Raw genomic sequence first — 15315 nt, 5'->3', positions numbered from 1 at the left:
GCACCCAGACTTGGGGGGTTTGGGGTATTTTTGAGCAGTGGTGGCAGCTCCCGCACTGCCTGCGTGGTTCAAGCTGCCAGGGAGGGGCTGGAGAAGGCAGCAGGGACCCCGGGCATCTGCCATGCGCAGAGAGAATTTGATCCCAGGTCCTGGCAGGGACCCCGTGATGGTGCCCACGGTTCCTGGGGGCATTGCCTGGCAACGGATAGTGTCACAATGAGCCCTGTCCCGCCCCCATTGTGACACTAGCTGTGGGCACGCACAGTGTGGGGGCACCCACTGCCTGTGGGTCACTCAGTGTCCGTGTGACACTCGGCGTGCGTGGCTCACTCGCTCTCTGTGGGTCACCCACTGCCTGTGGGTCACTCAGTGTCCGTGTGACACTCGGCGTGCGTGGCTCACTTTTCTCTGTGGGTCACCCACTGCCTGTGGGTCACTCAGTGTCCCTGTGACACTCGGCGTGTGTGGCTCACTCGCTCTCTGTGGGTCACCCACTGCCTGTGGGTCACTCAGTGTCCCTGTGACACTCGGCGTGCGTGGCACACTTCGCTCTCTGTGGGTCACCCACTGCCTGTGGCCACTCAGTGCTGGTCCTTTGCTGTCAGTGGGTGTTCAGGCAGAAAGGCTCCTGTCCCGCCGTGGGGGCAGCGTTGTGATACCAGGCAGGGCAGCAGCCATGGCCTCGCTCACCCTGTCCCAGAGGCTGGATGCTGCCTTCGGTTCTCCCTTTTCGGTCGACTTTGGGGAGCTGCACGGCCTGCTGGAGGCCATACTCCAGCACCTGGGGTTGCAGGACCTGCCTCTCCGGGCGGTGGGGCGCAGCCCGACACCCCTCCTGGGGAGCACCCACAGCCTGCAGTGCCCCAGCAAAGAAGGGGAAGAGGGTGGAGGCCCCGGCACAGAGCTGGAGCCACTCGTCAGTGTGAAGGACGCACTGGCGGGGACAGCGAGCAGTCTCCAGGTCACCTCTGTGGGGCAGCTGGAGAAAGACGCAAGCGAGAGCAGCGTCTCCAAGGTGAGGCTCTGCCCAGTGCCCCGGGTGCTCCCCTGCAAGACGCCTGCTCCTCCGGGCTCTGCGCTGTCACTGTGCTGGCCTCAGACCAAGGTCTGGTTTTAAACCCAGCTCACAGTGGCATGTGGGGCTGCACTGCGGGAAAGGGATGGAGTTTCGGGGCGGAAGAGCTGGGGCCGAAATGCTGCTCCGCGTGCTCTGGGTCCTCCCTACGTTGCCACCAGTGAGTTCTGGCGGCTCTGACGCAGCCAACGGTGGCTGCAGTTGTGGGGCCGGATCATGTGCTGCCCGCGCGCTCTGTGCTGGACACAGCGGGGCTGAAGGTCCTGGTCCCCAGGGGCCCTCCCAGGGACTCATCCCTGCCACCCCTCTTCCCCAGGCTCTCCTTGAGATCGACGCAATGAAGGCAGCGCAGGAACGCATGGAAGCGGAAATCCAGCAGCTGCAGAAGGCACTTGGCTTGGTGAGCTTGGTGCCCCTAGGATGAAGCTGAGCCCTCACCCTGCTCTCTGCCTCTCTGCTCATCCCCCCTGCCACCCCGGCCCTAACTTCTGTGGCCCGGCTGAGCCCTGTATCCCTTCTTTCCCCAGAAGAGGCTGAAGGACAGGCAGACAGGGACTGGGGAAACGGTGGGAGGGTGACCTGGGCTCTGTCCTCACCTCTGCAGGGCTGCTTCTAAACGTGCTGCCCTTTGCCTTCTCTTCCCAGCAGGGCAGTGGGGGCCCCTCAGGCCCTGTCAAGAGCCCCAGGGCAGAAGAGGACACCCAGCGCGGGACCAGATCAGCGCCTGGCACCCAGACCGGCAACCTGGGGACCCAGCCAGGGTCCCCTGTCACCCAGACCCCCACCCTGGGGGCAGAGCTAGGGTCCCCCAACACCCAGACCCTGACTCTAGGGGCACAGCCAGGATCCCCTGGCACACAGGCCCCCACTCTGGGGACACAGCCAGGGTCCCCTAGCACTTCGACCCGCACCCCGGGGGCAGAGCCAGGCTCCCCTGGCACCCAATCCCCCACGCTGGGGAAACAGCCAGGATCCCCTGGCACACAGGCCCCCACCCTGGGGACACAGCCAGGGTCCCCTGGCACCTCGACCCTGACCCCGGGGGCAGAGCCAGGCTCCCCTGGCACCCAATCCCCCACGCTGGGGAAACAGCCGGGGTCCCCTGGCACTTCAACCCCCACCCAGGGGGTTAAGCCTGGAACCCATGGCACCCAGACCCCCACCCTGGGGGCAGAGCCAGGGTTCCCTGGCACCCAATCCCCCACTCTGGGGAAACAGCCAGGATCCCCTGGCACACAGGCCCCCACCCTGGGGGCAGAGCCAGGGTTCACTGGCACCCAATCCCCCACTCTGGGGAAACAGCCTGGGTCCGCTCTCACCCAGATCCCTACCCAGGGAGCAGAGCCAGGGTCCCCCACCACCCAATCCGCCACCCTGGAGGCAGAGTCAGGGTCCTCTTGCAGCCAGACCTCCATCGCAGGGACACAGGCACAGGTGTTTCAGGAGATCGGGCAGCTCGGCATTCTCTATGCCAACCTGAAGGAGCAGGTGGCCCAGCTGGCAGCCAGCAAGGCGGAGCGCTCCGAGCTTGAAAAGCTCCACCAGCTCTTCGCGGAGGGAGGTGAGAGTCCTGGTGGGGCTGGTGGGAGCTGTTTGGGGTGGGGGCACTCTGGGTGAGAGAAACACCATGCTCACAGCCTGGCCCCGAGGGCGAGACCCCCTCACCAACCACGTGTCCCCTTGGACCACGACTCTCCAGGTCAGAAGAATATCACCAGTGCCCTGTCCGACCTCCAGAGCCAGCTGTCCTCTCTGCAGAGCCCAGCCAGCGACCTGCAGGGTGAGACAGGCAAGGTGAGCCAGCGGCTGGCCCCGAGGGGGCTGCGGGGATGCCAGGGAGGAGTTGGGCACGGAGGGGGCAGGCAATGAGCCCCCGTGCCGGGACAATAAGGGGGTTGTGCCCTGACTCTGCCCCACCACCGTTTCCAGATCATGCAGCTGGAGGACGCCCTTGGAAAGCTGCAGGTGCCTGGAGCTGAAGGGAAAGAGGACATCAGGTATGAGACCACCCTGCAACTGGGGTGAAAGGGTGGGAGAGGGTTTCCTACGCCATGGGGCTGCATGGGAGCTCAGGGTGCTGGAACCATGGCGCATTGGGGCACACTGCAGCAGCCCCATGGAGGCTAAGCCTGCCTGTGCCTCTGTCTCTCTGTCCAGGTTGCTGCTGCAGGAATTAAAGCAGGAGCTGGGAGAGCAGCAGCAGAAGAGCCAGGCCACGCTGGAGCAGCTGGTGGACAAGAGTGCCGACCAGCTGCAGGCACAGGTGAGGTGCGGGGGCACAGTCCCACCAGCCACTGGCTGAGTGGGGTGATCCTGGTGGGTTTCCCAGCCACGTCGCTGGGATGGATGGGGCCATGCAGCCTCCATGGCACCTAGGCTCGCTGGCTGCGTCCATCCCACCTCAGAGCCTGTTCCTTCTCCACTTCCTGCAGCTGGATGAGTTGAGGGTGGTGGTGGAGAGCCTGAGGCAGGCAGAGGGGCACGCAGCGCACCCCATCTGCAGCAAGGACACCGGCACGCAGGTGGAGCAGCTCCTGCAGCACTATGAGAAGCTGCAGGAGCAGGTGGAATCCGTCATGTGCCAGCAGGCAGCGGGCAAGGTGGCGAGGCAGCGGCATGAGAAGAGCCAGGTAGGGAGGTGGTGGCGTGGGGACCTTGGGAGGGGCTGCTGGGACCCCACCACGACTGGCTGTGCTTTGCTGTGACGTGGAGGAGTCCCTCGCTGCCCCCGTGCTTGGCTTCTACAAGCCAGCAGCATGGAAGGAAAAAAAAGCCTTGGGCGAAATGTCCTGCTGGCACCGACAGCCCGTGGCCGCTGGCCAAGTCACCTGGGTTTGCCTCCACGGGGCAGCCAGTCCCCCTCGCACAGCACCAACTTGTCGCCTTCCTCCTGCAGCAGGAGGAGAAGCTCCTGAAGCACATGCAGGCCAGCATTGCGCAGCTGCAAGCACAACATGAGTGGCTGGGCTCTGCTGTGAGAGACCTCCTGGATGGCTCTGAGAAGAAGCAGAGAGATATAGAGGTGGGTGGCTGAAAACCCCGTGGGGTCTGAGCATCCTCTAGGCCAGCCCCAGGCTGGGGATGGCGAGAGATTTGTCCCCCCCACTAACCTGCTCGCAGCCCTGCAGAGCCCCAAAATTACCTTCCAGTACCTGAAGGGGGCCTACAGGAAAGCTGGAGAGGGGCTATTCACAAAGGCTCGTGGGGCTAGGACGATGGGGAATGGGTAGAAACTGGAGAGGGGCAGATCTAGACTGGACATGAGGAAGAATTTCTTCACTATGAGAGTGGTGAGACAGTGGAACAGGTTGCCCGGGGAAGTTGTGTCTGCCCCATCCCCGGAGGTGTTCAAGGCCAGGTTGGACGGGGCCTTGGTCAGCCTGATTTGGTGGGATGTCCCTGCCCATGGCAAGGGTTTGGAACTAAATGATCTTTAAGGTCCCTTCCAACCCTAACTATTCTACGATTCTACGATTCTATGAACATGTCTTTCCTGGAGGTTTGGGGCGTGTGGGGGATGTGCTCGGCTGGCTGGGAGGCAGCTCCCACCGTGCTGCGTCATCATGGGGTGCTTTCTGCTTTGGAAGGCTCTGTTCCTGTTCCTGGAGAGGCTGGAGGAGAAGAAAGGAGAGAAGGAAGTCCTGGAAGTCGATTCGGTATGTCCTCAAGGGGCCGCTGTGCCAGGCAAGGGGATCCCGGGCAGAGTGACAAATGCCCCCTGTCCCTTGGGTGCTCGATGGCAGAACCGGACAGAGGGAGGGAGGATTTCCAGACCAACTGTGGGCCCCTCACCAGGCCTCGGTGTCTCCCTGCAGGGACCAAGCCCACAGGGCTGATGGGGCAAGGGGGGCCATATCGCCACTTCTCCTTCCGACACCGGCGGGCCCTGCCCGTCTCCCATCAAACCTTCCTCACCTCTCTCCTGCCTCTCCCTGTTGCCAGAAAGCAACCAAATCCACCGCGGGCAGCCAAGTCAGCCGAAGCCAGTTTGAGGCCAGCATGGAGCGGCTGATGGAGATAATAGAGAAGATCCAGAGCCAGGGGATGGCCCAGGAGCAGGGCTTGCAGCAGCTGCAGCAGCAGCTCAGGGAGGTGATGGACTCCAAGGTGAGGGCTGATTCGTCCCCGCTGCCAAACGCAGGCACTTTTGGGCCGGGCAGACTAAGGCAGCCTCCGTCCGAGGGTCTCCCCTCCCGGCTCTCTCCCGGGGACCACCACGTCCCACGCCGGGGCAGCACGCTGAGCTGGTCCACCTGTCCACAGCTGGATCGCCCGGAGCTGGCGCCTGTCCAGAGCCAACTGGAGCACTGTAAGAACACCCTGAAGCAGCTCAAGGACATCGTGCCACAGACAGGGACAGCCGATGGAGCAGCTGGGATGAAGTGAGTGTGATGGGCACAGGGGTGGCTTTGGGGAGAGCGCTTGTCCTGTTTATGCCCTGTGGCCATCACGGCCAGCGTGGTACCCTGGCACGGGAGCAATTTAGCCAGCAAACAGTGGGGATGGAGAGGAAGCAGCTGGGTCTTCTCCTCCCACCAGGAGCCAGCAGCAGCTTCCCCATGCCAGAGAAGGCACAAGGAGGGGATACTGGGGTGTGGGTACAAAGGCTTTTCTGGGTTGAGGGTCAGGGCTGGTGGCTCGTCCTCCCGGGCAGGGCTGTGACACGCAGTGCCCTGCGGACCTGGCTTGTGACCTGCCCTCCTGGCAAGGCCCCGGGGTGTAATTAGCGCTGAGGCAAGCGCTGCGAGGGCCACTTGGGATGGCAGGTGTGGGTGCCTGTGCCCTTCACTCCATGTCCCTGCCAGCCCTGGGCAGCTGCCGGGTTTCGGAGCTGGGTGGCAGGGCAAAAGCAAGCATGTGCTGGTCCTCAGGCAGTGGTGACAAAGCCTATACTAAACCCATGGGAACGCTGCATCCCCCAGGCTCAGCGCTGGCTCCCAGGCTGGGAGCATCCCATCCCAATAAGGACTACTATAATCGCTTCCTTTGGCCTTGCCAGCACGCCCAGATCCCATGGGACTGCAGTGGCGTGGGTGTCCGTAGGAGCAGTTCCTGTGCTTCTGGTGGGGTTTGGACACTCCCCTCTGTGGATTCTCTGGTGCCTAATACGAGGTTGAGCTGGTTCCCAGCCCACAAACAACTGCTCTCCCTACTCCAAACCCCTCGGTTCTGGAAGCAGACAGACCGTGTTAGGCTGGTGGGGGACAAATCGGGCTCAACGCCCGGTGGCCCCCCTGCAAATGTGGTAACTCCCTACAGGGCAGTGCGCGGCTCCTTGCTGCTGCCTGTGAGCCGTGTCCCCCCTGGAGCTCACCCAGCCTTTCTCTCCCCTCCCCAGGTACCCGCAGGCCCATTGCCACTGCCTGTCCTGTGACCAACCCCTCGCTGTGACGGCACCCGGACTGTGAGTAACACCCGGCACCGTGGGTGGGATGGGGGAGATGGGTGCTGGCGCTGCCCCGCTGTGTGGGACACGGGGGCTTGGGTGTCCAGCCCTGCCAAGCGCCCTGCAAAGCCCCCTGGACAGCCCTGTCTGGCAGCAGGGGCACAGTGACCCCTGCCCGGGGACAGGGGGCTGCCATTGGGTACAAGCCCAAGGCTCTGAGGTGCTGCCCTGAGCCGGGGTGGGCCGATTGTCCCAGTCACCCACACGCAGCCTCTGCCCTCCCCAGGAAAAAGGTGACCCTCCCATTGCTGCCGCCGTTGCCCACCCGCCTCACTGCAAGCTCCACCACCAATCCCCAAACCAAGGAGACGCAGCAGCACAGCAACAGGTAGGGGAGACGGGGACCCATCTGCAGCCCCGTGGGTGCGAGCTGGCCCAGCCCGAGTCCTGGCAAGGGGGAGCTCTTCCCGAGGGGAGGGTAGAGGGCTTGGGGAGGAGATGTCGCAGGGGGTCGGCTGTGCTTGCCCCAGCTCTGCGGGGTTTTACAGCTCCCCCCAAAGCTGCCCTGCCCTGCCCAGGTCTCCGTCTCAAGGGCGTTTGAGCTGCGCGTGATGAGTTGTGTCTGGTCTCAGCCCTGACTTCGGGCTTGGGGCGGCATCAGGTGCCTCCTGTGAAACGCCTACCCCAAATGCAGCCCTGCAGCTGGGGCAGCCCAGCTCCTGCCTCCTGGTGTCCCTCGCACGGGGTGCAGGGACTGACCACAGGCACAGCCAGTTCACTGGCACCTTGGGGAGAGAGCAGATCCAGCGGGATTGGGGGAGCTGGGAGGGCTTGATCCCAGCAGTGAGTGCCCCTGTGCCCTCCGCCTGGCACAGGGCGCACACGCTGTGCCGAGCGCTGAGCACCCCCGTCCCACAGGGAGCCATCAGCTGAGTGCAGGTTCCTCAGCGAGGCACGGAGCAGCGGAGGCCTGCACGTTACCACCTACCCACTGCCGCAATACCCGTTCCTCCAGCCCAAGCCACCCAGCACCCCGCCGCCGAGCCAGGTAAGAATGGTGAAGGTAGGGACACGGCAGGGACGAGAGAGGCTGAGAGGGGACACTGAGCCCGCCGAGGGGTCCATGCCTCAGTTCCCCCAGGGAGAGCTGGCGGTGGGAGGGTTGCTGGATTCAGGCCCGTGTCTGAGCCAGCCCGCCCTCTCCTTCCCAGCAGGAGGTGACAGCAAGAGTGGGCAAGGACGGCTGTGTCTCCCGAGGCTGGTGGAAGAGACGGTAGCCTGCTCTGGCGGGCAAGGAAGGTACAGCTGGAGCAGACTGGCAAAGGGCCCCTGTGGGTGGGAAGGGGACAGCGCGGTAGGGGGGTCCTGGACACCAGCACCCCTGCGTCGGGGCGGGGGCAGTACCCCATGTCTGGGTGTCTGCTGCCGGGCAGGGGCCCTGTCCTGGGCTGGCAGAGCTGCCCTGGGGCTGCAGGGGTGCTCAGCCCTGCCCCTCGCCCCCAGGTTCTGCCGCCTCAACAGAGGATGAGCCAGCACCTTCTCACAGACACCTCTCCTGGACACCAGAGAACCTCCGGCCGTAACCCAGCACCCAACAGCTGGGCAGCACGGGCAGCAACAGATGCTGGGAGAAAAGCGACTTTCTGATTTTAGTCGGTTTGGATCAATAAAAAAACTTCAACATCTTGTTATTGTTTTATTATTTTCTTTTTGGGGTTTTTTGGTTTTTTTTTAAGCAAGATTGGTTTCAAAACTAAAATCCAGCTCCGCTCTTCCCGAGGAAGGGCCATGGACAGCAGCGACAGGGACGGGAAGCATCACCTTGATTAACCTCAGCCCCCAGTTCCAATTCCCCCCGGCCCTGTAGGGGTGGAGAAGGACAGAGGGGGAGGGTGGAGTGAAGTGGGGGGTCTGTGCGGTCTGTGCAAGAAGCCAGGCTGAAATTCAGAAGCCAGAAGGGAAGTGTGCTTTGCTGCAACAAGGGCCTGGGAAATCCAGAGCCTGGAGAAAGAGGCCTTAGCAGCTTCCAGTATGCAAAGGGGCTCCAGGAATACCTGGGAGGGGCTCTTGGTCAGGGAGTGCAGGGATAGGACGAGGGCAACAGTTTTGAGCTGAAAGAGGGCAGAGGGAAAGCAGACAAGGGGGGTTGGGAGTGTTCCTTAGAGCTTGGCGTTGTTTGCCTTGAAGACCTTGGAAGTTGAGAAGGAAGGAGCCAGCTAGCAGAAGCTGACTGCTAAGTGGTCGTGGATATGCAGTCCTAGACAGGTATGGTCGGATTGAAGATCTGAAAGGTTTTTTCCAAGCAAACCATTCTATGATTCTATGAAAATGAATGTTGCTGAAGGTGAGAGCTGACCTGCACCGATTCATCCTATGGTAGCAGAGAGGTGGCCTCACTATGTCTAAGAGGATAGTTTTCCTGTAGGTTGCTCCATAAGAGAGAATTTGTGGCCAGCTGAGTTAGGCCTAATTGCTGCAGCTGTAAGATCCTTAGAAGTGGCAAATCACCGGGGTAGCTGCTAACGAGGTGCTAAAGGTGTAGAAAGCCTTGCTTGGGCATAATAAGGAGGAGTTGGTGGTTGCACCACCCAAAGGGAGGCTGAGCCTTTACTTGCTCCAAATGGTGCCCAAAGAGGGCCACAAACCCCGGAAGCAAATGCCTGATATCAGTCAGGGGAGGAATCTCGGAGAAACAGCAATGCCAATGACACTCGGTTGAACGTAATAAACCCAGTGAAGAGTACTGAAGCAGTAGAACTGAAAGAAGATGAGGAACCAGGAATGAAACAGGGATAGGGTCCAGAGACGCTCCGTTGAACGTGCTAAAGCCAGTGAGAAGCACTGAAGCAGTACACCACCTGAAAGAAGGTGAGCAACCGAGAACTGGGTGCTAAGTACGATGAGCAGCTAGTACACCAAAGATAAGGAGCTAAATGAGAGATTACAGACCCAAGAAAAGAAGTTCCAGGAGAAGATAAAGGCAGCTCTTGGGGGGGGCGGGGAGAGGCAGGGGGGAAAGAAAAGGGGCGAAAAAAAGCTTCTCCCTCTCCTTCCTCCCTCCGGAGGCCTGGCGCTGGTGGGGTGTCCACGGGACATTTTTCTGTCCCATGACCCAGGAGGGGCGAGGAGAGCAGTTATCGGTGAAGACTGAGGCAAAAGATCCCACCCAAATCCCTTCCCCCAAAATCACCCCCAATCCCTTCCCCGAATTCCCCCCAACCACATCTTTCCCCTCAAGTCCTCTTACATTTTGCTTTGAACTACTCCCCTTTGTGGGTTTTTACCCCAAACCCCCTCACTACATCCACCAGAAAGCAACTTTCATCTCAGATCTCCTCACAACTCCCCCCAAAAGATGACTTTCACACAAATCCCTTCCCCAAACACCCCCAAACCACGTCTTTCCCCTCAAATAGTCTCAAATTGCCACTCAAACTCCCTCCAAATAGGATTGGTTTTAACCCAAGTCCCCTCAAAAACTACCCCCAAACGTAACTTATGACCACGCGTCTCCTTTCAAATGCCCCCAAAAGACCACCTTACACCCCAATTCCCTTCTCAAACTCCACAAGACCACGACTTCCACCTCAAATCTTCTTCAGCTCCTCCAAAATAGGACTGGTTTACCACAAATCACCTTCCAAATCCCCCAAAACGCAACTTCTACCACAAGTCTCCTTACAAAATCCCCCAGAGGAGCACTTTCACTCCAATTCTCTGTCCTAAATTCCCCACAACCATGTCTTTCACCTCAAATACTCTCAAACTTCCCTTCAAATGACCCCAAAATATGTTGCTTTTACCCCAAGTCGCCTTACAAGTTACCGCCAAACGTGACTTTCACTGCAACTCTCATTATAAATGGCCCAAAACGACAACTTTAAACCGAAATCCCTTCCCAAAACTCCCACAAAACACGGCTCTCACTTCGAGCCTTCTCGAATTTCCCCTCAAACACCCCCCAAATGTGATTGTTTTACCTCAAATCCCCTCACGCGCTCCCCAAAAAAGTTGATTCTTACCTCAAAACTCCTCTCAAACTCACCAAAAACGCAACTTTCCTCCAGATCTCCTCACAGCCCTCTCCAAACTCTCCCAAACCGCAGCTGCACGGGGCATCGGCTTGAGAATATATCTTCCTGAGATCTCATAGCAGTCTCCTCACATACCCCTCGAACTCTCCCACAATTATGACTTACACCACAAATCTCCTCATAAATGCCTCAAAAGCGTGACTTTCAACCCCAAACCCTTCCCCAAACTCTCCAAAACCATGACTTTCACCTCAAAACCTCTGAATTTTCCACTCGAGCTCCCACAAAATGTGATTTTTTTGCTCTCATTTTAAATGGCCCAAAATGACAACTTTAAACCAAAATCCCTTCCCAAAACTCCCACAAAACACGGCTCTCACTTCGAGCCTTCTCGAATTTCCCCTCTGGGAAAACGGTGGGAGGGTGACCTGGGCTCTGTCCTCACCTCTGCAGGGCTGCTTCTAAACGTGCTGCCCTTTGCCTCCTCTTCCCAGCAGGGCAGTGGGGGCCATTCAGGCCCTGTCAAGAGCTCCAGGACAGAAGAGGACACCCAGCACGGGACCAGATCAGCGCCTGGCACCCAGACCGGCAACCTGGGGACACAGCCAGGGTCCCCTGGAACTTCGATCCCCACCCTGGGGACAGAGCTAGGGTCACCCAACACCCAGACCCCGACTCTAGGGGCACAGCCAGGATCCCCTGGCACACAGGCCCCCACTCCGGGGACACAGCCAGGGTCCTCTGGCACTTCAACCCCCACGCTATGGGTAGAGCTAGGTTCACCCAACAACCAGACCCCGACTCTAGGGACACAGCCAGGATCCCCTGGCACACAGGCCCCCACGCTGGGGACTCAGGCAGGGTCCTCTAGCACTTCGACCCCCAAGCTGGGTCTAGAGCTAGGGTCACTCAACAACCAGACCGCGACTCTAGGGACACAGCCAGGATCCCCTGGCACACAGGCCCCCACCCCAGGGACACAGCCAGGGTCCTCTGGCACCTCAACCCCCACCCTGGGGGAAGAGCTAGGGTCCCCTGTCACCAAGACCCCAACTCTGGATTGACAGGCCGGGTCCCCTGACACTCAGACCCCAACTCTGGGGGCACAGCCACGGACCCATTATACCCTATCTGCCACCCTGGGGGCAGAGTCAGGGTCCCCTTTCAGCCAGACCTCCAGCTCAGGGACACAGGTGCAGGGGTTTCAGGAGATCGGGCAGCTCTGCATCCTTTATGCCACCCTGAAGGAGCAGGTGGCCCAGCTGGCAGCCAGCAAGGCGGAGCGCTCCGAGCTTGAAAAGCTCCACCAGCTCTTCGCGGAGGGAGGTGAGAGTCCTGGTGGGAGCTGTTTGGGGTGGGGGCACTCTGGGTGAGAGGAACACCATGCTCACAGCGTGGCCCTGAGGGCGAGACCTCCTCACCAACCATGTGTTGTCCCCTTGGACCACGACTCTCCAGGTCAGAAGAACATCACCAATGCCCTGTCCGACCTCCAGAGCCAGCTGTCCTCTCTGCAGAGCCCAGCCAGCGACCTGCAGGGTGAGACAGGCAAGGTGAGCCAGCGGCTGGCCCCAGGGGGCTGTGGGGATGCCAGGGAAGAGCTGGGCACGGAGGGGGCAGGCAATGAGCCCCTGTGCCGGGACGATAAATGGGTTGTGCCCTGACTCTGCCCAACTGTTTCTAGATCATGCAGCTCGAGGATGCCCTTGGAAAGCTGCAGGTGCCTGGAGCTGAAGAGAAAGAGGACATCAGGATGAGACCACCATGCAACTGGGGTGAAGCACTGAAGCAGTACAACACCTGAAAGAAGGTGAGCAACCGAGAACTGGGTGCTAAGTATGATGAGCAGCTAGCACACCAAAGATAAGGAGCTAAGTGAGAGATTACAGGCCCAAGAAAAGAAGTTCTAGGAGAAAATGAGGGCAGCTCTTGGGGGTGGGAAAAAAAAAAAAAGGTGGGGAAAAAAAGCAGTGAGTGTTTAGAAGCCCTTCAAGAACAAGAGGAGCAAGAATCTCTAGCCTTCGAAGAATTAGTGCTGCAGAAGAAAGTGGTACAGTCAGAGTGTGACAAGGAAGTTCAGAAGATGTGCCAAAAGGTAGAGACTTTGAGAACTGAAAAGCTGTGATGTTGTAAACAAATAAAAGGGAATTGTCAGTTGCTGGATAAGACATAATTTGTGGCCAGCTGAGTTAGGCCTAATTGCTGCAGCTCTAAGGTCCTTAGTAGTGGCAAATCATTGGGGTAGGTGCTAACAACGTGATAGGGGTATATAAAGCTTTGCTTGGGCATAGTGAGGAGAAGTCTGGGCACCACCCAAATGGAGGCTGGGCCTTCAATTGCTACAGTTTTCCCATGGAAAAATACTGACTAATGAAACTTCCAAGTCTGAGCTCAGAGAGGAAATGCGATTCTTTCTTTAGGGAGGTGAAGGGATTGCAGTTTCAAATGTCTTAATAAACGTGTCATGGAAGTTAAAGCTGAGATTACCTAGAAGATCAGCTGTCTGGATTTCGTGCTGAACACACACTACATAAACCAATCTCTTCATCCACCCACAGGACATTTACTCTGTAAACGCAACAGCTGACTGTCTAGGCATGAGCAAGGGGTAGAGAAGTGGTTCTTTAGGTCAATGGATGTATCCCAACCTGTGAGAGCTGGAGGGTTTGCTATTTGTGCTGTGTGCCTCCTGCAGGGGTAACTGGTAGCGCGCATGTGCTGCGCCCAGAATGTATTTCTTCTCCCAAAGAAGCTGCTGCTGCCACTCTCCTATATGGACTTTGATTTCTTTAAGGGCTTTTGAGTGTTGGATGAGTCTGAGCGGTTCCTGGCGCAGGTGCCAATTCTCTGCCCCAGAGAAGGCCATGGAGATGATCAGAGGGCTGGAGCACCTCTGCTATTGGGACAGGCTGAGAGAGTTGAGGTTGTGCAGCCTGGAGCATAAAAGGCTCTGGGGAGACAGAGCATCTTCCAGTCTGGAAAGGGGCTGCAGGAAAGCTGGGGAGGGGCTTTTTCCAAGGACCTGGAGTGATAGGGTGAAGGAGAACAGCTTTAAATTGGAAGGTGATTAGATGAGATCTTAGGAAGAAATGTTTTTCTGTGAGGGTGGGGAGGCCGTGACCCAGCTTGCCCAGAGAAGTCATGGACACTCCCTCCCCGGTTGTCTTTTGGGGGTATTTGAAGGGAGATGTGCGGTAATAACTTATGTTTGGGGAGAGTCGATTGTCCTCCATTCGATGGCATCGGAGTGGCAGGAAGTGTTAGAGGAGCTCTGCCTGATCATGTGGTGGGCTCAGGCCAGTCTGGCATAGCTTAGAATTCTCCAGGCGTTGGAGTGTCGTGCGTGGTGGTGAGAGCTGCAGGGATGGTTCATTTAAAGAACGGTTACTTGGAGTATTTTGCCGTAACAACTCATTCCTTTTGCTTTGTCAACAAAGAGAATCTGACAGAAGTATTGGTGGTGACAGAGCCCCTGCGGGATCCTGATCCCTCTGCAGGGAGAGGGAGAAGCAATGTGCTCTCCATGGCAGCATCGTTCAGGTACGTGGCTTTCTCACGACTTGTCTTTGATAATCACTGTCGATTGAGTTGGCGGCGCTGGCCAGAGTGTTCTCCACTTCAACTTAAGCACGTGATGGCTTCACATTTAGTGAATGCCAGATCGAGACAGGAGTGCCAGGGTGAAACGTACTTCTCTAACCGAACCTTGGTTAGAGCAAGGGAAGCCTTGCTTTTAAGGTGAGGAACAAAATTGTCTGTTCTAATGAACAAAATGCGCATACAGCAACCGTGTGCGCCGGCCAGCAGGGAGGTGCAAGCTTTCTAGAGCAAACTGTGTCCAATCAGATCTTTTTCTGAAGCATGCATTTTTGTACAGAATAATCGCTTGCTGCTGTTGTGCCGCTTATGAATGCAGCTCAACCGCTTGTGGCTTTGTTTGGGAGGAGTTGTAGCCTCCCTACAAAAATCTAGAACTCCGGTGCTGTGTCAGATCCTAACAGTAACGTCCCTTTAGGAAAAGGAGGTGGTCTCTATGATCAAAGCTAACCTATGCGGTGCCCTTCAAAATGAAAACGCCAGAGCAGAGGCATATGAAATTTTGCCCCTTCTCTTCCGATGCCCGTGATGGAGTGCAGCAAATATGAAAAGAGAAAATGCTGGAAGAATTGCCGAAGGAGAGGGTAAGAGCTCAAAGCAGCCTTGGGTTCTGGTGCTGAAGTGAAGTGGATGTGGCAGAACTTGCTTTGCACTGTCGTCTGTTAAAACAATTGGAGGGCTGGAGCTCCTTCCCTATGAGGACAGGCTGAGAGAGTTGGGCTTGGTCAGCCTGGAGAAGAGAAGGCTCAGAGGAGATCTTATAGTGACCTTCCAGTACCTGAAAAGGGCCTACAAGAAAGCTGGAGAGGGGCTATTCATAAAGATTTGTGGTGGCAGGACAAGGGGGGATGTATATAAACTGGAGACGGGCAGACTTAGACTGGGCATTAGGAAGAATTTCTTCTCTATGTGAGTGGTGAGACACTAGAAGAGGTTGCCAAGGGAAGTTGTAGATGCCACATCCCTGGCGATGTTCAAGGCTAGGTTGGATGGGGCCTTGGACAGCCTGATTTAGTGGGATGTCCCTGCCCATGGCAGGGGGGTTGGAACTAGAGGATCTTTAAGGTCCCTTCCAACCCTAACTATTCTATGATTCTACAAAACTCTCAAAGCTTCTCCCTGCCTCTGAGGAAAGGGCAAGAAATATTTCCAGTTGTTTCTTTCAGGTGTCCAGGTTGAAAGCTCTACCTCTGCCTTCCTTTGACCATGTGAGGTTGCCAGAG

At 58.0% G+C, this 15315-nt stretch overlaps 1 protein-coding gene and 1 long non-coding RNA gene across 3 annotated transcripts; both read left to right on the top strand.

The window, feature by feature from the left end:
• The first annotated feature begins 676 nt into the window (after positions 1-676).
• On the top strand, positions 677-6483 carry LOC128851460 (glutamine-rich protein 2-like). The gene is made up of 12 exons (XM_054060491.1): positions 677-1015; positions 1392-1475; positions 1721-2636; positions 2775-2869; positions 3005-3072; positions 3233-3338; positions 3508-3705; positions 3972-4097; positions 4663-4731; positions 5018-5182; positions 5339-5457; positions 6414-6483. Exons 1-12 carry the CDS (start codon positions 677-679, stop codon positions 6481-6483), a joined length of 2355 nt encoding a protein of 784 aa, XP_053916466.1.
• Positions 6484-6746: 263 nt separating this feature from the next.
• Positions 6747-8118, top strand: LOC128851505 (uncharacterized). 2 transcript variants are annotated; one of them, XR_008448872.1, is made up of 4 exons: positions 6747-6849; positions 7380-7509; positions 7676-7760; positions 7965-8118. It is a non-coding gene; the product is annotated as an uncharacterized LOC128851505 (long non-coding RNA). The 2 variants fall into 2 exon arrangements; XR_008448873.1 differs by having other exon boundaries at positions 7673-7760.
• The last annotated feature ends 7197 nt before the right edge of the window (positions 8119-15315 follow it).

Source organism: Cuculus canorus, chromosome 2 (assembly GCF_017976375.1).
Source record: "Cuculus canorus isolate bCucCan1 chromosome 2, bCucCan1.pri, whole genome shotgun sequence".
Lineage (NCBI taxonomy): Eukaryota > Metazoa > Chordata > Aves > Cuculiformes > Cuculidae > Cuculus > Cuculus canorus.
Note: the sequence above shows the minus strand (reverse complement) of the source record. Positions and strands in the feature narration are given on the sequence as shown.

Excerpts from the sequence above, each read along its gene's own strand:
- LOC128851460 (XM_054060491.1), top strand. The coding sequence starts at position 677 with ATGGCCTCGCTCACCCTGTCCCAGAGGCTGGATGCTGCCTTCGGTTCT. Across the intron at positions 3,706-3,971 it reads AGCGGCATGAGAAGAGCCAG|CAGGAGGAGAAGCTCCTGAA; the intron begins GTAGGGAGGTGG and ends TTCCTCCTGCAG. Across the intron at positions 4,098-4,662 it reads AGAAGCAGAGAGATATAGAG|GCTCTGTTCCTGTTCCTGGA; the intron begins GTGGGTGGCTGA and ends CTGCTTTGGAAG.